A 22072-nucleotide genomic window follows, 5' to 3' on the forward strand; every position below is an offset into this window, starting at 1 on the left:
CCTTCCCCCAGGACCCAGATGAGGCGGAGTGGTCGCGGTCACGCGTGGGGCGCCCCCTGTGGGCAGGTGCGGGCAGGTGCGCGGGGCCGGACGCCGCCCCCTGGTGCCCGACGCGGGCGATTGCGCCATCGGCTCCCGGGGCTTTGGAAGGGCGGGTCGGGGCGCCGCGGAGCGAGTTCCTCAAATGTTTTCCTGCGTTGCCGGGCCGAGGGCAGCAGATCTGAGTCATGCGAGAGTGGAGGACGCGGCTCGGGGCCCGGCGCAGCGTGGGGCTCCCCAGGCCCACTGGGGGGCCCAGCCCCGGGGGTGCCAGCCCTGCCCCAAGATCCAGGACCCGCCGAGTCGGAGCCGGAGCCGGTGTCGGAGACAGCATGCTGGTGGCTCGCTGCGCGGTGCTCGCTGTCCTGCTGGCCACGCGTGGGGCCGTCCACGCCGACGGAGAATGCCCCAAGTTGGGTAAGTAAGGTCCGGGGTTGCTCGACCATGCGGGGTGAGGGTTTGAGAAACGAGGGATGCGGGTGTCCCAACAACTCCCCGCCTGCCTGCCCGCCTGCCCGCCTGCCTGCTGGGCAAGTGGGACCCTACTAGCCAAGAGCTGGCCCCAGGGGTGCAGACCCCCCAAGAAGGACTCCCTTGGCACCAGCAGGGTCGCTGTGGTCCCCACATTCCCGGGGCATCTCCCTAGGTTCTTGTGTGGGTGACTCCTGAAAATTGCTTTTGCTTTTTTTTTTCTCCCCAGCCGAAAATTAGCCCCTACTCCCCACTTCTTATTTATTTACTTATTTGTTTTGGCTTTGGGGCCACTCCTGGTGCTCATATATCTTATTTCTGGCTCTGTGCTCAGGGATCACTTCTAGCAGGGCTTGGGGGTTCACCCTAGGTGGTGCTGGAAGGGGGAATCGAAATCAGGTTTGCGCATGCAAGGCAAACCCCTCTCTCTGCCTGCTCCAGTCCATTGCCATCAATCAGCCTCTGGGGATGGGGTCCAAACAGCGCAGGGTTTTGAAGCCACCCACCCAGAGGTGCACAGTCACAGACCCCTCTCTCTCTACCCTCTTAAGTTCTCTGTGCGCCCCCAGACCCCGGAGTAGAGACCCCCAAGGGGAGACTGGTGAGAAATTGGGTCTCCTGCCCTCATCCATCCAAAGGAAAGAGAGAGGAGAGCACTGGCTGTCCCCTCCCCAATTGGTGGCTGGCTTGGCTTGAAGGCTAGGTCAGGGCTTTGCTGGGGGAGCCGGCTGCTGGCCTCTCCAGGGTCTTATTTTAGGGTAGAAATCCCAGAGGGAAAACCAAAGGCCAGCTGGCAGGCTTCTGGATACTACTGGCAGGGGAGATGGTGCCCTGGGCTCCCGCCCATGGAGGAATGATAAGGGGATAGCGTCAGAGGCTGGTGTGTTATGGCTTTGGGTCTCCTTGAGCTTCAGAGACTAGTGTACAGGAATCCTTTTCCCCACACGTATTTAATTCTTTGTAGTGTGGTAAACTTTCGCCTGTGAAAACTTGTGCTCTAGCATCTACCCCATGGAAAGGGAGACCCCCATATCTAGCTGGGAGCCCGTGTTTGCCAGGCATGTTCTACAGCCCTCTGAGTTAGGTCCCTCCCTCAGCCCTGCACACTCAATTACTGTTGGGGTGCAGTTGCCCCTTAACTCATTCTCTACTGGATACAGACAGTATTGGGGTGAAGGGCTGGAGCATAGTACAATGGGTTCCTAGGGCATTTGTCTTGCAAGTGGCCTAACTGGGTTCCTTCCCACCATCCCAGCTGCTCCCTCCTCTGAGCTCCGCCAGGAGTGAGTGATCTCTGAGTGCAGAGCTACGAGTAACTAACCTCTGAGCATTGCCGAGTGAGGCCCCCAAAATAAAACGAAGCAAAAAGGATTACTGAGAGTTTGAGGCAAGGGCTGGAATTGGCAGGGCTGGTTGGTGAAGGCTGACCTAATGTCTTAGCTCTGGGTCACCCCAGTAAGGGGCAGGAGGGGCAGGCCTGTGGCAGGGTTGGGGGGGTTAGGGTGGAGTGGGAGGGTGGCAGGACTGACTAGGGATGGAGGGAGGGAGTCTGGCTCCTGCCCTGTCTCTCTACTTCTCTGCCATGGGGCCCTTGCCCTAGGGAGGTTACCAGGCTTTTCTCTCCTCCCAGGGCGGCCTGTTGCTGTCAGCTCCTAATCTCTGGGGCTTGAGGAGTGGGGGAAGGAGCTGGGCATCATGGGGCTCTGGTGGCTTGGCAGCTCTGGAAAGGCAGAACTGATAGTTTGGGGGAGGAAGTGAGAAGCCTCCTTTGGAAGAGGCTGAATCTCCCTCCTCTTCTGCCTACAAACCGGAGAGTGAAAATAAAGATACGGAAAGGAAGTGACTTGCTGGGCGTAGGGGCCCCCACAGGGTCTAGAGATGCTCTTGGGATGGTGTGCTGGTCTCAGGTGTACTAATCTCTGTTGGCATCAAAAGTCTGGGAGCTGGGGGCCAGAGTGGTGGTGCAAGTGGTAGGGAGTTTGCTTTGCACGCGATAACCTAGGATGGACCGTGGTTCGATCCTCCGGTGTCCCATATGGTCCCCCAAGCCAAGAGCGATTTCTAAGCATAGAGCCAGGAATAACCCCTGCGTGTCACTGGGTGTGGCCCAAAAACCAAAAAAAAAAAAAAAAAAAAAAAAAAAGTATGGGAGCTGGAGGCATGGCCCCAGGGTGCTCACATGTAGGGACAGAGGTGCTGGCATCGGGGTTTGATTTGATGACTTACTTGGAGCCAGAACATACCTGAAGCTCGCACCCGAGGTCCTGGCCTCACATCTGAACCCCAGATCAGGATTTCTCCAAGGTTCCAGGACCCCTGGCATCAGATTTGGCTGGTGGGAGTGAGGAGTTCATCGAGGGTTCCTACTGGTGTGGGCAGCCTTTGTGACAAATGGCTTCAGAGTCCCTGACTGAGACCCACCCATTTCACCCCTCACCTCAGCTGCTCCAAATCTGCGCATTGACCCCTTGCTTTGTTTATTCATTACAGCAAACAGGAATTGAGTCTTGACGAGCTCATGGGGCCTGTATGAAGCCTGTCACCCTAACAGAGTGGACAGCTAGGCAGTTTGGACTTAGGGTTTGCCTAACCCTTCCCAGCAGCAACCCCTTCCCTTGGTAGCACTGGTAGCTGAGGCTCTAATCAGCTATCAGCCGTCAATGAGCCATCCAGCTGGTTTACTAAGAATCCCAAAGAGGGACCCTCAGCACCTCAGTATCTCTTGGGAGGGAGGAAAATAAAAAGAAGTGAAGAAATTGAGTAGGTCCTGCAAGGGGTCTACACTGTGAACAGGCCTCCTGGCTTCTCTTCTAGTCCCACAAGCCTGTGTTTCCATTTCAGTCTTTTTTGTTGTTGTTTTTTGTTTGTTTGTTTGTTTTTGGGGGCCACACCCATTGATGCTCAGGGGTTACTCCTGGCTATTCGGTCAGAAATTGCTCCTGGCTTGGGGGGACCATATGGTATGCCAGGGGATTGAACTGCTGTTCATCCTACGCTAGCGCTTGCAAGGCAGACACCTTACCTCAAGCGCCACCACTCTGGTTTCATCATTTCAGCCTTTTTTTTTTGGAGGGGGGTCACACCCAACATTGTTTAGGGCTTACTCCTGTTTCTGGATCACTTCTGGTGGAACTCAGGGCAACCTATGTGATTCTGAGGACCAAACTGGTGTTATCTATGCAAGGCAAGCACCTTTCCTATTGTTTTCTGGTGTTTTTTTTTTTTTTTTTTTAGTTTTTGGGTCACACCCAGCAGCGCTCAGGGGCCACTCCTGGCTCTATGCTCAGAAATCGCCCCCGGCAGGCTCGGGGGACCATATGGGATGCCGGGATTTGAACCATTGTCCTTCTGCATTTAAGGCAAATACCTTATCTCCATGCTATCTCTCTGGCCCTGTTCTGTGGTGTTTTTTGTTTTGTTTTGTTTTGTCTTTGTGTTTTTTTTGTTTTTGTTTTTTGTTTTTGGGTCACACCTGGCTGCACTCAGGGGTTAATCCTGGCTCTGCACTCAGAAATTTCTCCTGGCAGGCTTGGGGGACCATATGGGATGCTGGGAATCGAACCGGGCTTCATCCTGGGTTGGCTGCATGCAAAGCAAATGCCCTACCACTGTGCTATCACTTTGGCTCCTGTTCTGTGGTTTTTGTTTGTTTGGTTTTGGTTTCTGGTTTTGGTCACACCCGGCATCGCTCAGGGGTTACTTCTGGCTCTATGCTCAGAAATCACTCCTGGCAGGCTCAGGGGACCATATGGGATGCCGGGATTTGAATCACCAACCTTCTGCATGCAAGGCAAATGCTTTACCTCCATGCTATCTCTCCGGCCCTGTTCTTGTTTTTGACCCTGGAAGAAGAGTGTAGACTCTTTTTAGATGGGTGGGTGGGGGGCCTGGACCAGCAGGTTTGGAGGACAGGGCTATGTGTGTGAAGGAAGCAGACAGATGCAGAAGAACTGATGTAGATATCTGGAGTCTGGGAGTGGGGGCTGAGCTAGGGACTGGGGAGTCTGGCATTATCTCAGATTTGAGTCTTTGTGGTTACTTGGGACAGAGCACATCTCCATAGAGATGAGGCATGGCTACCTCTGGGCATCTCCCCCTACTTTCTTGGTCTAAGGGAGGAGGTGAGGCAGGTGGGCAGGAGAAAATGGGGGTACTGGGGTTGTGGAAAGCCTGCAGGACAGTGTCTCAAAGTGTCCTGTGGAGCCTGTAGAAGAATCCCACAGGGCCTGGACATCCCAGATAGGAAAGGGTCTCCTGCGCTAGTCTGTGCCCATCTTTGGCACGTTGTCTCCATCCAGGAAAACCGAGGGAGAAAGTGTGTCCCTGGTGAAGTCAAGAGGGGGGCCTGGTGCGAGGTGACCAGAATAGCCTATTTGATGCTGGAGGTGACAGTTGGGGAGAGACTGAGTTGACCAAGATTAGGGAAGTGCTGGAGTAACTAACGTCCTTGACCAGGGGGAAATGGGGGCTCAGAACAAGGTTAGGCAACACCCTCAGGATTGCACAGCAAGGAAGTGAACCAGAGGCAAATCCTCTAGCAAATTCTCAAAGCAAATTCCCAAAGCAGGGGCCCCCAGGTGCTCTTGGCAGAATTGTTCTGGTTGAACCCCACCAATTTTGCCCATCCTCGTTGGGATGAACCCTGCTTCTGTAAACTCTTGTCCATGAAAAACCCTCGATGTGATGTGTGTGTGTGTGTGTGTGTGTGTGTGTGAGAGAGAGAGAGAGATCTCTGAGAGAGAGAGAGGAGAGAGGAGAGAGAGAGAGAGAGAGAGAGAGAGAGAGAGAGAGAGAGAGAGAGAGAGAGAGAGAGAGAGAGAGAGAGAGAGAGAGAGAGAGAGAGAGAGAGAGAGAGAGGCTTACATCCATGCAGGTCAGGGGAATGTGTGGAGATGATGGAGGCTGTTGGTCTCATGCTGCTGCCTGTCTCTTAGTCTCAGAGGAAAGTTGAGGCACACGAGTGTTCCCAAACCTTCCAGAATACGGGCAAAATCTTTTCTTACCTCAGGATGCTGTAGATGTGTGTGGTTTCAGAGAGGCAATTTTAGTGGGTTTTCCCATCAAGTTGGGAATGAATTTTCTTTTTTTTTTTTGTTTTTGTTTTTGGGCCACACTCAAGTGGCGCTCAGGGGTTACTCCTGGCTCTGTGCTCAGAAATCGCTCCTGGCAGGCTCGGAGGACCTTATGGGATCCCGGATTGGGGATCAAACCTGGTCTGTCCTGGTTTGGTGCCATGCAAGGCAAAATGCCTTATGCAGTGCTATCACTCTGGCCTTGGGGATGGATTTTCTTTTTTCTTTTTTTTTTCTTTTGTTTTGTTTTGTTTTGGGGCCACACCCGGCAGTGCTCAGGGGTTACTCCTGGCTATCTGCTCAGAAATAGCTCCTGGCAGGCACTGGGGACCATATGGGACACCGGGATTCGAACCAACCATCTTTGGTCCTGGATCGGCTGCTTGCAAGGCAAGGGGATGGATTTTCTTACTGAAAAGGAGATTTAGTAAAGGCAGTCATTCTCATAATTTACTGCTGTTCAGAGAGATTAGCTTTGTCCTGAAAGTACTTCTGAGGGTTTTTTTTTTTTTTTTGAGGGGTTAGGAGGAGGAAGAGCAAACTTTGTAGAGCCATGTGGTGGATCCCTGGCCTCTGGCTTGCAAAACATACCTCCCAGCCTTTGGAGCTGGATCCTTGGCGCTCTGAGTTATATGCGTTTGTATTAATGAGCCAATGATCTAGTGAAAACAAAACCCAAACAAACTTTCTCTTGTTTGGATGTTTCATTACATGAATTTACACAACCTCCTTTTGATGGCCAACTGGTTGCTTCTGGCTGGACAGTGCTACAGGCAATAAATTCACATTTCCCTTCTATTGCCTGAACCCAGTTGCATCTGTAGGTCAACAGTCACATGCATTCAGTGTGTGTGTGTGTGTGTGTGTGTAAACACACGTGTGTCCACATGTGCAGGCATTCCATATGTATATGTTTTGTGTGTTTGTAGGGTTTTGGGCTACACCCCACAGCTCAGGGTTGGGGGTTCAGTTGGGGATGGGGGTGGATGGCTACTCTGTTTTGTTGCTTGCCACAAACAACATTTTTGTTGTTGGGGCATTTGCCTGCCCCACTACTGAGCTATATACTGGCCCCTGTATTTGATCTGTTTTGAATTTAACATCAAATGTGGTACAAGGTTTGACTTCTTCCCTCTAGGACTATAACCTCATGTTCCTTTATGGACTATTGAATAATCCAATTTACAAAGAAGGGTCAGAGAGATAGTCCGGTGGCACTTGCCTTGTTCATGCCGACTCTGGGGATCAAACACTGGCCAGCCATGAACAAGACAAGTGCCCTGCCCTTTATACTTAGTCTGCAATCTCAGCGACTAAGCTATTTTTTAAAATGTGGTAAAATACACCCAGCATCAAAATTTTCTTTTTTCTTTTTTTGTTTTTGGGGCCACACCCTGTGATGCTCAGGGGTTACTCCTGGCTATGCACTCAGAAATCGCTCCTGGTTTGGGGGACCATATGGGACACTGGGTGATTGAACTGCAGTCTGTCCTGGGTCAGCTGCGTGCAAGGCAAATGCCCTAACACTGAGCCACCATTCTGGGCCCATGCATAAAAATTTTCATCTTAACCATGTTCTTTGTACAGTTCAGTAGTCTAGACTGCATAGTTTTAGTTACTATTTTATATATATATATATATATATATATATATATACATATATGTTTGTTTTTTTTTGGGGGGGGGGCCACACCTGGTGGTGCTCAGGGATTACTCCTGTCTATCTGCTCAGAAATAGCTCCTGGCAGGCACGGGGGACCATATGGGACGCAGGGATTCGAACCAACCACCTTAGGTCCTGGATCGGCTGTTTGCAAGGCAAACACTGCTGTGCTATCTCTTTGGCCTCCATTACTATTATATTTTGCTTTGTTTTCGGTCTACATCCAATGGTGCTCAGGGCTTTCTCCTGGCTCTGCACTCAGGAATCACTCCTGATGGTACTCAGAGACCTTATGGGATGCTGGGAATCATGCTGGTCAGCCTCATGTAAGACAAATACCTTACCCACTGCACTATCATTCTGACTCTGTTACTATTATTATTATTACTATTATTATTATTATTATGTTTTCTGGTTTTGGGTCAAACCTGGCAGCGCTCAGGGGTTACTCCTGGTTCTACACTCAGAAATCGCCCCCAGCAGGCTCGGGGGAGCATATGGGTTGTCTGGATTCAAACCACCATCCTTCTGCAGCAAGGCAAACCCCTTACGGCTGTGCTATCTCTCTGGCCCCAAATTATTTCTATACTTGATCTTTCTTCATAGTTTCATCTGTCTCTCTCTCTGTGAAGGAATCACAATGCTGTTTTTTTGTTTTATTTTGTTTTGGGGCCACACCCGGTGGTGCTCAGGGGTTACTCCTGGCTATCTGCTCAGAAATAGCTCCTGGCAGGCACGGGGGACCATATGGGACGCCGGGATTTGAACCAACCACCTTGGGTCCTGGGTCCACTGCTTGCAAGGCAAACACCACTGTGCTATCTCTCAGGCCCCTCAATGCTGTTTTAATTACAACATCTTTGTCATGTATGTGCAAGTTTGGTAGAGCTAATCACTTTTCATTGTCCTATTTTTTTTAATTGGCATTACAGTGCTTGCTTGTTTACTTTTTTCATTTTGAGCTTGACAACTTGTTCAGTTTTCCCCCCGAAAATTTATTTTTTATTATTCTTTTTTTTTTTTTTTTTTTGGTTTTTGGGCCACACCCAGCAGTGCTCAGGGGTTACTCCGGGCTGTCTGCTCAGAAATAGCTCCTGGCAGGCACGGGGGACCATATGGGACACCGGGATTCGAACCAACCACCTTTGGTCCTGGATCAGCTGCTTGCAAGGCAAACACCGCTGTGCTATCTCTCCGGGCCCTATTTTTTATTTTATTATTATTCTTATATTTTTATTTTTGGGTCACACCCAGCAGCACTCAGGAGTTCCTCCTGGCTCTACGCTCAGAAATCGCTCCTGGCAGGCTCGGGGGACTATATGGGATGCCGGGATTCGAACCACCCACCTTCTGCATGCAAGGCAAATGCCTTACCTCTATGCTATCCCTCCGGCCCCGGGATTAAATAAAATTTAGAGGTTGGGAGCATGGACAGAATCAGAGTCTTCCTCCCTCAGAACAAGGCAGGCGAGTCTGGGGCCAGAGAGATCGTGTAGATAGTATAGTAGAGAGATAGTATAGATTGTCTTGCACGTGCCTAATCTGGGTTTGATTCCTGGCATCCAGATTGTCCCTTGAGCCCACTGGGACTTTGTGCCCTCTGGCTCTGGGACTTTGTGTCCCTGAACACTCTTGGGTATGGCTCTGAAACAAAAGGAAAAAACAACAAGGCAGGTGTGTTTGGCAGAGGTGTGGGTTGGTGCAGTAGCTAGACATAGATGCGCCTGCTTCTTTTGTTGTGGTGGAGTGGGCTGAGCAGTATGTGTGCATACATGTGTCCTGTGGGGTACAAAGTCCCAGCTCAGGAGGGTCTCTGGGGGCTTTTATGGAATGTGTGTGACCCCGCAACTTTGCTGAGGATGCACAGACTCAGCACCAGCCGTCGGCTCATACCTTTGTTCAGACCTGCCACCTTCCCAGCTGCCGCCCTCAGTCCTTCCACCACCCACTCCTTGGCGTGACTTTGCACATCTTCAGCTTTTTTCCTGCCGCATCCTAAAGGGTGGAGGAATGGGGATGGGGCTCTGGTCTGGGGAGTGAGTGGGCAGACCCTAGGGGAGTGGGATAATGCAGAGCCCAGGGGTCCAGACTTCTGGCCAGTCTCTGCCTCACATGGCTCTGGGCCTCATGTCCTCAGCAGAAAAGGTGTAGGTCCTCTTGCTGTCATGTACAGGTGGCATGCAGGACCCCTGGGTTCAATCCTTGGTGCCACATAATCTCCTGATCTCCAGGGATGTGTCCCAGATCTCTCTCTACTCCCCAACAAGAAAAGGGCGGTGTGCTGCCTATATTATCCTTCAGGCCTCGTAGAACTGAGTGGAAGAGGGGCCCTCAGTTCAGCTTCTCTGGCTGTATCCCCACAAGGGACCCAGCTTGTGTCCCCCTGTCTGTTTTCCCCCAGTGTGGAGTCTGTCACTGTGATTTCAAGCCTGTGGGTGGCTTTGCAGGGGAGTTGTTTGCCTCCTTCGATATCTTTCTTCTAATTTGTTTATAATCTCTGCGAGGTGACCTAGGCCAAGCCTCTGGGGCCCAGGCCAGCTGTTGATCTGATGCTGCCAAGAGAGGATTATATGCCTTTCTCCGGAGATGCTGGTCACACACACACACACACACACACACACACACACACACACACACACACACACACACATATGCTTACACATAGACACAGATGCAAGCACATCTCACACATAGTCACACAGACACACACAGAGGCAAACACATTCAGACACATAAACTCACACTAACACATTCAAACCTACTCATATATATATATGCTCACACACCCCCAAACATCCACACTTACACTCAGTCACGCCACTCCCCCACTGAGTCGCCAGGGGCCACGGTTCCGTTTATATGGGCGGCTCTGCGGTCAGTTCGTGGAAGAACAGATGAGAGGGCCAGGGCAGCGCCAAGGTAAATAGAGCCACTGCCAAATACAAGACAAATACAAGCAGGTACAGAAGGTCCAAACATGTTAGAGGGAGGGGTCGGGGTGCAGCCAGCACTGAGAGAAGGGGGGCCATCTGGGGACTGGAAGAAGCTGAGGGCCAGAGCGGAGAAGGGGCAGCTGAAGCTCACCCAGGCCTGTGGTGCCCCAGCTTCTGCAGGGGGAGGTGGAGGGGACCGCAGTGCTGTCGGGTGCCCTCCACCCTCACCACCAAAGCTGGAGGGGGTTGGCAGGGAGAGCTCCAAGGGCTGGTGAATGAGCATGATGCCTCTATTTCTCTGAAAGCCCACAGGGAACTTGGGGTCACCCCAAACTCTGGATGTGAACCCTGGCACCCTTGAGGCACAGACATGGTCAGTCAGGGACTCTTCTCAGAGGAGGCGACAGGGAGAGGGAAGGGCAAACCCAGGCCTTGTTCTGTCAGCCAGAAGGGGCACATTCCTCTCCCTGGACTTCTGGGCAGCTACTGCCTCTGGACCAGAAGCATTCATCACAGATGGGCCCCACACTTCTCCGTGCAGCCTCCTGCAATCCGAGAGACTGGATTGGCTGTTCCTTGCAGTCTCATTTCTGGAGAGAGGGAGCAGTGAGATTAGTGGGCACATGCTAACCTCCCTGGCTCTGGGCACTTGGTTCCCCCACTTAAATAAATGGCTTGTTTTTGCTGCTAGTGACAGCTGGCCGGAGGAGTTGGGAAATGGGCCTCCTGCTCTGTGTCTCTCTCTGGTCATTGACATTTGCACATTGACTCAAAGAGCAGGAAAACAACAAAGCTGTTTAGGTTTCAGGCACCTCAGCTGCAGTCTGAGGGCAGGGAGGGGGCGTTCTCCATGTCCCAGAGCTGGTTGCAAAGTTCTCAGCCCAAGAGGTACTTTGGGGAGGGACTAGATGCCCGTGTGCTGAGTGGTGGGGTGACTGTGGGCATCAGTGAGGTGTGGGATTGGTCGTCAGGGCTTACTAGGACCTAAACTCACTTCCTCTTGAAAAATAGAAGGCAAGGGGAGAATTCCCTCTCTCTCACCACAACTACACATAGGAGTTCCCCAGAGATTGGAAAAGTATTTTAATTGGGCCCGGAGAGATAGCACAGCGGCGTTTACCTTGCAAGCAGCCGATCCAGGACCAAAGGTGGTTGGTTCGAATCCCGGTGTCCCATATGGGCCCCCGTGCCTGCCAGGAGCAATTTCTGAGCAGACAGCCAGGAGTAACCCCTGAGCACTGCTGGGTGTGGCCCAAAAACCAAAAAAAAAAAAAAAAAAGAAAAAAAAGAAAAGAAAAGAAAAGTATTTGAATTGATCCTGGCCATTTACACTGCAAAAGTCATCTGCAAATAGAAGAAATTAGAACCTTTAGATTAAGTGTGTATATGTTTGTTATTGTTGTTGTTGTTGTTGTTGTTTTTGAAGCACCGGTGACGTTCAGGGGTTACTCATGGCTGTGTGCTCAGAAATTGCTCCTGGCTTGGGGGACCATATGGAATGCTGGGGATCGAACTCAGGCCTGTCTTGAGTCAGCTGTGTGCAAGGCAGACGCCCTACCACTGTGCTATTACTCCGGCCCCAGAGCCTTTAGATTATGTGTGTGCTTTTCTTTTCTTTTTTTTTTTCTTTTTCTTTTTTTGAGTCACACTCGGCAGCTCAGGGGTTCCTCCTGGCTCTATGCTCAGAAATCTTGCTCCTGACAGGCTCAGGGGACCATATGGGATGCTGGGATTCGAACCAAATCGTCCTTCTGCACGCAAGGCAAACACTTTACCTCCATGCTATCTCTCCGGCCCCGTGTGCTTTCTTTTTCTTTATTTTTGGGGTCACATTTAGCAAGTGCTTGGGGCTGTACCTGGCTCTGTGCTGCGGGACTGAGTGATGTTGGGGTGGGACCCAGATTCCTGCATGTGGAGCCTGTGCTCTGCTTTGCACTCAGCCCCGTCTCTCCAGCACTCGTGCTGCACTCTCAAGCTGGTTCTTGTTTGAAATGAGCAGTTCTGGACATGCTTCCTGCCCTCTGGGATCTAATGCTTGGGTGTGATAAGAGTCTAGAGTTTGAGAGCCATTAGGTGCCAGAGATAACTCAAATGCTGATCACATACTTTGATTGCAAGACTCCATCCACAGCATCCCATAGTCCCTCCAAGCACAGAGCCAGCAGGGGACCCCGAGCACTGGCTGACATTGCCCAAAAACTAAATGAAGAAAAAGGGACTAGAGTTCTGAGCTGGGCCTCCAGGAAACTTAGGATCACAGTCTGAACTCTCATTCTCCAGAGAAGGCAAGAAAATCTCAGCCAGGGGCTGCCACGTCTCCGGGACTGACTGTTGTTGGCAAGACCAGGATCATAACTCTGCTCTGCTGACCACATAGATTCTGTGTGGTTTTCTGTGCTCAGCTGTGTCTTGTGCTTTGGGATGAACTTTTGTTTGTTTGGTTTTTGGGCCATACTCAGCAGTGTTCAGGGCTTACTCTCTCTCCCTCTCTCTTTTTTTATTTTTATGGGGGTGTCACATCCAGCAGCACTCAGGGGTTACTCCTGGTTCTGTGCTCAGAAATTGCTCCTGGCAAGCATGGGGAGACCATATGCTGGGAATCGAATCACCATCCGTCCTGGATCAGCTGCATGCAAGGCAGATGCCCTACCGCTGTGCTATCTCCAGCCTCATCAGGGCTTCCTGTTTGCTCTGTACTCTGAAATCATTCCTGGTGGGCTCGCAATGCTGGGGATCAAACCTAGGTTGGCTGTGTGCAGTGCAAGTGCCCACCTGCTGCCCTATTGCTCTGGTGCTTGGTTGTACTTTTTTTTGTTTGTTTGTTTGTTTTGGGTCACACCCAGCAGCTCTCAAGAGTTCCTCCTGGCTCTACATTCAGAAATTGCTCCTGGCAGGCTTGGGGGACCATATGAGATGCCCGGATTCGAACCACCATCCTTCTGCATGCAAAGCAAATGCCCTATCTCCAAGCTATCTCACCGACTCCTTGGCTGTACTTTTTTAACCAAGGGATACATTAAAAGACTACATATTGGGGCCGGGCGGTGGCGCTGGAGGTAAGGTGCCTGCCTTACCTGCGCTAGCCTAGGAGACGGACTGCGGTTCGATCCCCCGGCGTCCCATATGGTCCCCCAAGCCAGGAGCGACTTCTGAGCGCATAGCCAGGAGTAACCCCTGAGCGTTACCGGGTGTGGCCCAAAAACCAAAAAAAAAAAAAAAACAAAACAAAAAACAAAACAAAACAAAAAAAAAGACTACATATTGGGGCCGGGCAGTGGCGCTAAAGGTAAGGTGCCTGCCTTGCCTGCACTAACCTTGGACGGACCGCAGTTCTATCCCCCGGTGTCCCATATGGTCCCCCAAGCCAGGAGCAACCCCTGAGCGTTACTGGGTGTGGCCCAAAAAAAAAGACTACATATTGGTGTCAGCTGCCCCCTCACCCACAGGTTACCAGTCCCTGACCAGTGGAGCCCCTTTAAATCCTCTGGAGAAGGTGGGAAGATTGTTTCTTTTCTTTTCTTTTCTTTTCTTTTCTTTTCTTTTCTTTTCTTTTCTTTTCTTTTCTTTTCTTTTCTTTTCTTTTCTTTTCTTTTCTTTTCTTTTTGGTTTTTGGGTCACAACCGGCAGTGCTCAGGGGTTCCTCCTGGCTCTACGCTCAGAAATTGCTCCTGGCAGTCTCTGGGGACCATATGGGATGCTGATATTCGAAACACCGACCTTCTGCATGAAAGGCAAACGCCTTACCTCCATGCTATCTCTCCGGTCCCAGAAGATTGTTTCTTGTGGGGCTTTATGGAAAATTCAATCACGGGTGAGGTGGTTTGGTACGCTGCAGCATCCCTTTGGGGAAAACTCCAGACACCCCATAGTGGTGAGCACAGGAAGGAGCCTCAGCTGTGACCTTCCCCTGGCCCCTTGACTGTCCTGCCTCTCAGATGGACACCATACAAATGCTCATGCTGCAGGTGTTGGGAAGGAAGGTCCTGTTTTGGAGGCTGTGAACCTGCACGTAGGTCCTCCCTGGATTTTTTTGTTTGTTAGGTTTGGTTTTGGACCACACGCAGGGGTAACTGAGTAACTTAGGGGTTACTCTTGGCTCTGTGCTCAGAAAGTACTTCTTTTTTTTTTTTTTTTTTTTGGTCACACCCGGCGGTGCTCAGGGGTTACTCCTGGCTGTCTGCTCAGAAATAGCTCCTGGCAGGCACGGGGGACCATATGGGACACCGGGATTCGAACCAACCACCTTTGGTCCTGGATCAGCTGCTTGCAAGGCAAACGCCACTGTGCTATCTCTCCGGGCCCCAGAAAGTACTTCTGAGTAATTGGGGGATCATTATGGATGCTAAAGAATGAACCCGGGCCGTCTGTGTGCAAGGCAAAGGCCCTACCTGCGGTGCTCTCTCTCAGTCTCTGGGATCTCCCTTCTATCTTTTGTGTACTGATCTCACTCTGCTCTTTTTTGTTTTTGCCTTTTTGGGCCACTCTTAGAGGTGCTCAGGGGCTCCTAGCACAGTGCTAGATGATAAAACCGGGAACTCTAGTAAGCCGAGCCTGCGTCCCGTTCGTTGAGCCTTCCCTCTGAACCCCCTTTCCTTTCTGTAAGTCCCACTCTTTTCTCAAAACCTGACCCTGTCTCTTCTCCCTGACTCTCTGGTTAGAGTCACTTAACTCTCTGCTTTGCTCCCCGGCTCTTGGGGTGTGCTATGTTGTTGGGAGTCCTCAGTTCTCTGTGGGCTTGGTGGGGTCAACAAGGTCACATGTAGATAGTAAAGAGGCAGGCAGAGGGGCCAGAAGGGCTTCCTGGGGTATCCCACTCTTCATTTTCTGGGGCTGGAACAGTGGCACAAGTGGTAGGGCACTTGCCTTGCATGCGCTAAACTAGGACAGACTGAGGTTTGATCCCCCCGCATCGCATATGAGTCCCCAAGCCAAGAGTGATTTCTGAGCGCAGAGCCAGGAGTAACTCCTGAGGGTCACTGGGTGGGGGCCCCAAAACCAATCTTCATCTTCAAAGAGATGCTCACCAGCTTCTCAACAGCCAGAGGGCATCATGGCTTTGTGAGGACTGTAGGGGCTGAGGACAGCATGGGTGGGGGCCTGGGCAGGTGACCCCAGAAGTTAAGTTCCTCCTGATCTTTCCTCTCAACTAAGCATGATTTCCTTTCAACCTGCAGGGAACACTATTTTCGGGGGTGGTTTTGGGCCAGACCCAGAGATGCTCAGAGATCACTCCTTGCTTTGCACTCAGGGATCACTCCTGGCATACTCAGGGGGTCACAAGGGGATGCCTTGCTCTACTATCTCTGTTGCCTTCCAGGGAACACTTTTATTTTACTTGGTAATTTTTTGTATTTTGTTTTTGCGGCCCTCACTCAGCTGTGCATAGGACTTACTTTTGGCTCTGTCCTCAGGGATCATACCTGCAGGATTGGGGCACTATACTGGGACTGAACCTAGGTTGGCTATATTTACCTGCTGTCCTGTTTCTCTGGCCCCATTATTATCTGACTTGGGCCACACAAGGATGGAATGCAAGGTCCATACATGCAAAGCCTGTGTTCTGCCTCAGAGCTCTATATATCATAGCCCTTGCCTCTGGTACTTTACATTAGGTAGAGCTCAGCGGTCCAGGGGTCACTCCTCATGATGCTGTGCCAACTGTACATGGGTAGTTTAATGCTCAGACACTGTGGTGCCAGGGCTGCGGCCCATGATGAGCATGTGTGCCAAACTTGCCTTATCTCCCAGCCCTACCTCTGGCACTTTTCAAAACATATTTGTTGCTGCCTTGTGCCAGGCACCATGGGATCTTACAATTGGGGTCAGCATTTCTGGCCTGTCCAAGTGTGCAGAAAGACATTCTAGAATTCTTGAGCAGCGGACAGGCTCAGGCTTAAATCCTGTTTGCTGTGGAGCACTGGTCTGGGCTGATGCTGAGTTGTGGCGAGCTCAGAGCCCAAAGAGCTCCCCTCTGCCCAAAGCCTGTGCCAGGAGGACCCTGTTGGGGGAATGTGAGACGCATCAGGTCTCTGAGGGAATGGGCTGCTATTGGGAGCACTGTCCTCAAGCCTTGACTGCTGCTCTTTAATCTCGAGGCTGCTGGGAAAGGCACTGGTAGGTCGTGGGGGCAGGAAGAAGGCCAGAGGGGAGGGATGGGGAGAGGATATTCAGGCCAGCAGAGCTGAGGGGTGGGGAGCAGGGAGTGGAGAGAACACAGTTCACAGTTGCAGGGGTGCTCCGGGACACTGGCCTGGAAGGCTCTTACAGAAAATGTTTTTCCTGAGACTTCCAACTTCTTGACTCCACCCCGTTCCTTAGCGTCCAACTGTTGCACCCTACTCAGTCCCCGCCACTCTCTGGAATTGGAATCAGACCCCGGACACCAGCTTCCTCTGTAGGCATTTATCCGTATTCACCTCACACAAGGACATTACAAGAGTGATTCAGATTGTTTATAGAACCCCGTGAACACCACAAAGAAGAAAGGAGGAGAAGGGTGCCCCTTTCTGCCCCCCCCCCCTTGGAGAGGTAGTCAGAGGCAAGAGGGTCTTTTGTGGGTATCACTTCTTCCTCTTCATAAGGGTGCTGCTGGTGGTGTTATCCTGACACAGACTGGGGGGCACACTGAGGAGGCAGAGGCTGAGTGTATGGGGGACAGGCAGGAGGGACAGTGGAACTAATCACTAGGATTTGAGCAAGTTTCTTTTTTTTTTGGTTTTTAGGTCACACCTGGTGGCACTCAGGGGTTACTCCTGGCTCTGCACTCAGAAATTGCTCCTGGCAGACTCGGGACCCTATTGGATGCTGGGATTTGAACTACCCTTCGTGCAAGGCAAACGCCCTGCCGCTGTGTTATCTCTCAGGCTTGCGCAAGTTTCTTTTTCTTGGGGAGAATATCCCTGGCAGTACTGAGGGGCCCGAGAGGGCTCAGGAGTGGAATCCAGGAGTCCCCAGGCCAGGCAGTGCTCAGCCTTTCAGGCTGGCTCCCTGGTACAGTGGAGCCTTTTTGCCTTTCTCTGAGATTTTATTGATCCTCCTGTGATTTTCCAAGCAGACTTACAGGGTGCTGCTCACTGATCTAAGAGAAATGGATTTCGCAGAAGGGCCGGGACAAGCAACCGTTGCCAATGGGTGGTTTATAACTAGTCACTCCCATCCTAAGGGGAAAGAGAAAAGTGACTCAGCTATCAAGATTTAGAGAGCCATTGCTCAAGTTCCTTGGCAGAGGATGTGGCCATTATGTGTGTGGCTTCTGACGCGTTGCTTTAGTGGAAGGGAGAGGGGGGAAAGTCTTTTGATTTGCTCTTTCTCTGAACTGCCCTGATCCTTTGGCCTTTGTGAGCGAGGGCGGGACCAGAACAGCTTTTGCTATTGTTCAAGTCCCCAAACTGGGCAAGAGTGTCCATTGGAGCTAGGTGAGGGAAGAGAGTGGGGAAACATGTTTTCTGGAAGTGACCAAGGCTGAAGCACTAGAGTTTCTTCTGCGTCCTCTGCTCTCCTTTCAGCCAGCCTTGGAGGCAGGACTCAGGTACCACTCAGACCACTGTCAGCTGTGGGAGTTTTCAGTGCAGTGATCATGCCCACAGTCACTGAGTGACTCAGAACATCCCATCCCCAATCCCCCATCTATGTGGTGGCTGACGGCCTGACCACAGCATTGCCCTTTGAGCTGCCTTCTGGGGACCAGATCACCCAAACATGTCAAAGTCTGAGGTAAACAGAGGCCTTTGAAATAGTTCCCATCTGTATCTGTGTTCCCGCTGCCTTTCTTCCGGCTTCCCCCTCCCCCAGGGAGGTGTTTTTTTCCGGGGGAGGCAGGGGCCAGAGAGAGATAACAGAGCTGTAAGGGCATTTGCCTTGCATGCAGCCAATCCAGAAGAGATGTTGTTTCGAATCCTGGCAACCATATGGTCCCTTGAGCCTGCCAGGAGTGATTTCTTATTCATTTATTCATTTATTCATTTATTCATTTATTCATTTATTTATTTATTTATTTATTTATTTATTTATTTATTGTCACACCAGCAGCGCTAGGGGTTACTCCTGGCTCCACGCTCAGAAATCGCTCCTGGCAGGCTCGGGGGACCATATGGGATGCCGGGATTTGAACCAATGACTTTCTGCATGAAAGGCAAAGGCCCTACCTCCATGCTATCTCTCTGGCCCTACCAGGAGTGATTTCTGAGTGCAGAGCCTGGAGTAACCCCTGAGTGTCGCTGGGTGTGACCCAACATCAAAACCAACCAACCAACCGAAAAAACAAAGGGGAGGCAGAAAAGCTGATGAGCTGAGCTATCGCCAAGGCTTGTGGTTACACATGGTGGGGCAACTGATTTGTGGGTGCACAGCTTGCGGTGTGAGTTTTCTTGCCTGCTAAAACCTTTATATCTGAGTGAGTTACTTATTGCGGGGAATTACAACTGAACCAGCTTCACCTATCCTACCTGGATAGGGGGTATGGGATTCCCCTCTCCTCACTGGGGACTGTGGAACCTTCAACCTGCTCCACTTCATAAAACTTCTTTATCCATTTACCTGTTGCTAATGTTTGTGTTACTTCCAGATCCTGACTATTGTGCTAAGTGCTGGAGTGAGCATAGATGTACATAAATCTTTTTAAATTAATATGTTTATATTTGGGGGCTGAATGCCAAGAAGTAGAATATCAGGGTCAGGGACCAAAGCGGTGGCGCAAGCAATAGGCCGTTTGCCTTGCACACGATGACTTAGGCTGGGCTGTGGCTTGATCCCCAGGCATTGCATATGGTCCCCCTAAGCCAGGAGAGATTTCTGAGTGAATAGCTAGAACTAACCCCTGAGCATCACCAGTTGTGCCCCCCCCCCCCAAAAAAAAAACCAAAATAAAACAAATAAACAAAAAGAATATCAGGGTCATAGGGGAGACCTATTCTTCTGTTTCCGAGAAATCTTTATACTGTTTTCCATAGAGGTAGAACCTGGCAACATTCTCACCAACAATGGGATCCTTGCCAGCTCTGGTTGCATCCAGTCTGATTGGATTTGGGGCTGTACTTGGTAGTTCTCTGGACTTACTCCTGCCTCTGTGCTCAGGAAATCACTCCTGATAGGAGCCTATGTGGATATTGGAAATCAAACTCAGGTTGGCTGGGCGTAAGGCAAATGCCTTTTCTACTGTGCTGTCTCCCTGGCCCCTTGAGTCTGTTTGTTTATTTGTTTGGGTCATACTGGCAATACTCGGGGGTTACTCCTATCTCTGCACTCAGGAATTACTCCTGGTGGTACTCACGGAATCATATGGGATGCCAGGGATCAAAGCTGGGTTTGCTTCATGCAAAGCAAGCCCCTACCACACCCTGCCCACTGTACTATTTCTCTGGCCCTACCCTTCCAGTTTTTTAGATATATGCTCTTCTCACTAGCACGAAATGATATCTCCTTGTTTTGATTTGGATTTTCCTGATAAGTGACAGTGAACAATTTTTCATGTACTTCATTGAAACATTCATATATTCTCTTTATGGAAGTGTCTATTAATCTCCTTTTCTCATTTTTCCCATGGAATTAGTAGTTTCTTTTTTATTCACTTGGTGAGATCTTCAACTACCCTGGGCAAGAATCCTTGCTCTGGGGCCCGGAGAGATAGCACAGCGGCGTTTGCCTTGCAAGCAGCCGATCCAGGACCAAAGGTGGTTGGTTCGAATCCTGGTGTCCCATATGGTCCCCTGTGCCTGCCAGGAGCTATTTCTGAGCAGACAGCCAGGAGTAACCCCTGAGCACCGCTGGGTGTGGCCCAACAACCAAAAAAAAAAAAAAAAAAAAAAAAAGAATCCTTGCTCTGATGTACGATGTGTAACCATTTCCCATCTAGTAAAGCATCTGAGATAGTTCAGGCTTACTTGGCCATGTAAACTCTTTTCAATTGAACTTAGTTCCATTTGTTTTGTTTTGTTCCCATTCTCTCTCTGGTCCAGGTCTTCTAGATGCTGCTTCATTCATGCACAGTCTGTATGTGAATCAGAGGCAAGAGCATTTGTATGCTTCCGGGGCATACACTCATGCAGGACCTGTGGTCTGCTCAGAGGGGGTGCCCCAGGACTAGCAGCTGTGCTCAGGGAAAATGAGCCAGAGAAAGGTGACGGTTGCTTTCCACTCTAGCAAAACATGCAGACAAGTTAGCTGCCCTCCCCAGCTCAGTGGCCCAGCCAGTTATGACTGAACAATGGAAAGGAGAGTGAGTCATGGGTGGTTTTGTCAGTACCTGAGCTTCGCTGAGTGGGTGCAATCGCCTGAACCCAGATGGTACCACCCAGTGCGCTCTTCAGTGCGATGCTATGTAGCCCATTGGTCTCACCTGGAGGTGTTGCCCCCTTCCTGGCCAAAGCGGAACCAGGCAGGCACACTGGTTACACAACAGTGGAAAACTACCCAGCAGTGAAAATGCATAGGCATCAGGAATGCCAGCTGCACATGACTGAATCTCAGTAACTGGCAAGAATAAACACAGCACTGACCAGGGGTCCTCAAACTTTTTAAACAGGGGCCAGTTCACTGTCCCTCAGACCATTGGAGGGTCTGACTATAGTAAAAACAAAACTTATGAACGAATTCTTATGCATACTGCATATATCTTATTTTGCAATGAAGAAACAAAATAGATACAAATACAATATGTGGCCCGCGGGCCATAGTTTGAGGACCACTGATTGAGACCATCTACAGACCCCACACAGAAGGGATCTGTAAAAGGGGGCCAAGGCTATAGGGCAGCCAGGAAAGCTCTCACTTCTTATGTGACTAACCCAAACTAGATCCCTGGCAGCCTGTGTGGTCTCCTGTAGGAGTGATTTGTAAGTGCAGAGCCAGGAGTAAGCCTTGAGAACTGCTGCAAGTGGTCCAAAAACAAAACCAAAATAATATAAAACAGGGGCCAGAGAGATAGCACAGAGGTAGGGCGTTTGCCTTGCAAGCAGCTGATCCAGGATGGATGGTAGTTCGAATCCCGGCACCCCATATGGTCCCCCGAGCCTGCCAGGAGCGATTTCTGAACATAGAGCCAGGAGTAACTCCTGAGTGCTGCCGGGAGTGACCCAAAAACCAAACAAACAAACAAATAAAAACAACAACCCAAAAAACCAATAAACAACAACAACAAAAAACCAATACAAAAACAAAAACAAAAAAAATTAAGCACAATGTAGAGTTCTGTGAGTCTTCTTTCTCTCTGTATTTCTGTGCTTAGGCCTCCATCAAGCCAAACACTTGCTCCCACTAAGCTTCCTCGGGCCTGTTAACTTATTTATTTTTTGCTTTTGGTTTTGGAGCCACAAGCAGGATTGCTCTGGGAATACTACTGGCTCTGCCTCTCAGGACTCACTCCTGGCAGTGCCCTGAGCACCAAATCAAATAACAGGGTTCAAACCCAGGTCAGCCATGTGCAAGGCAAAAGTTCTCTCCTTTATACTCTCTCTGCCCCTCTCTCCTTGTGAACTCATTAAAATACACACATATATTAAATTTTTGGGCCAAACCAGTGGCACTCAAGGGTTACTCCTGGCTCTGTGCTCAGAAACCACTCCTGGCAAGATCAGGAAACCGGGATCAAATCCAGGTTGGCTACATGCAAGACAAATGCCCTATCTGCTGTGCTATTGTTCTGGCCCTACACGTTGTTGCATATTAGCCCTTTGGATGGGCTAGGATGGTGGTTGATGGTGATAGATGGATGAGAGGCCTTTCTCCTCCAGCCTTGGCCACGTGTGTCTCTAACAACCCCCTCCAACTGGCAGGTCCGCAGCTTTCAGGGTAGCGGCAGGGAGAAAACTCACAGGCAAGCTTCTTCAGGATTCAGGAGATATTATTTTTATTCAGCCTTGGCCAACATGTGTGGCCTAATCATAAACTTTTTACGCTGG

General features: G+C 50.5%; 1 protein-coding gene across 1 annotated transcript in view; it reads left to right on the forward strand.

Moving 5' to 3' along the window:
• The first annotated feature begins 207 nt into the window (after positions 1-207).
• The window catches only part of IL6R (interleukin 6 receptor), a 53199-nt gene continuing 31334 nt past the window's right edge, over positions 208-22072 (forward strand). Inside the window, exon 1 of the mRNA XM_049781603.1 lies at positions 208-456. Within this exon, the coding sequence (XP_049637560.1) occupies positions 228-456 (229 nt within the window). The 5' untranslated portion in view covers positions 208-227. The remainder of the gene's footprint in view (positions 457-22072) is intronic.

This window comes from Suncus etruscus, chromosome 10 (assembly GCF_024139225.1).
Source record: "Suncus etruscus isolate mSunEtr1 chromosome 10, mSunEtr1.pri.cur, whole genome shotgun sequence".
NCBI classification, from domain to species: Eukaryota; Metazoa; Chordata; class Mammalia; order Eulipotyphla; family Soricidae; genus Suncus; species Suncus etruscus.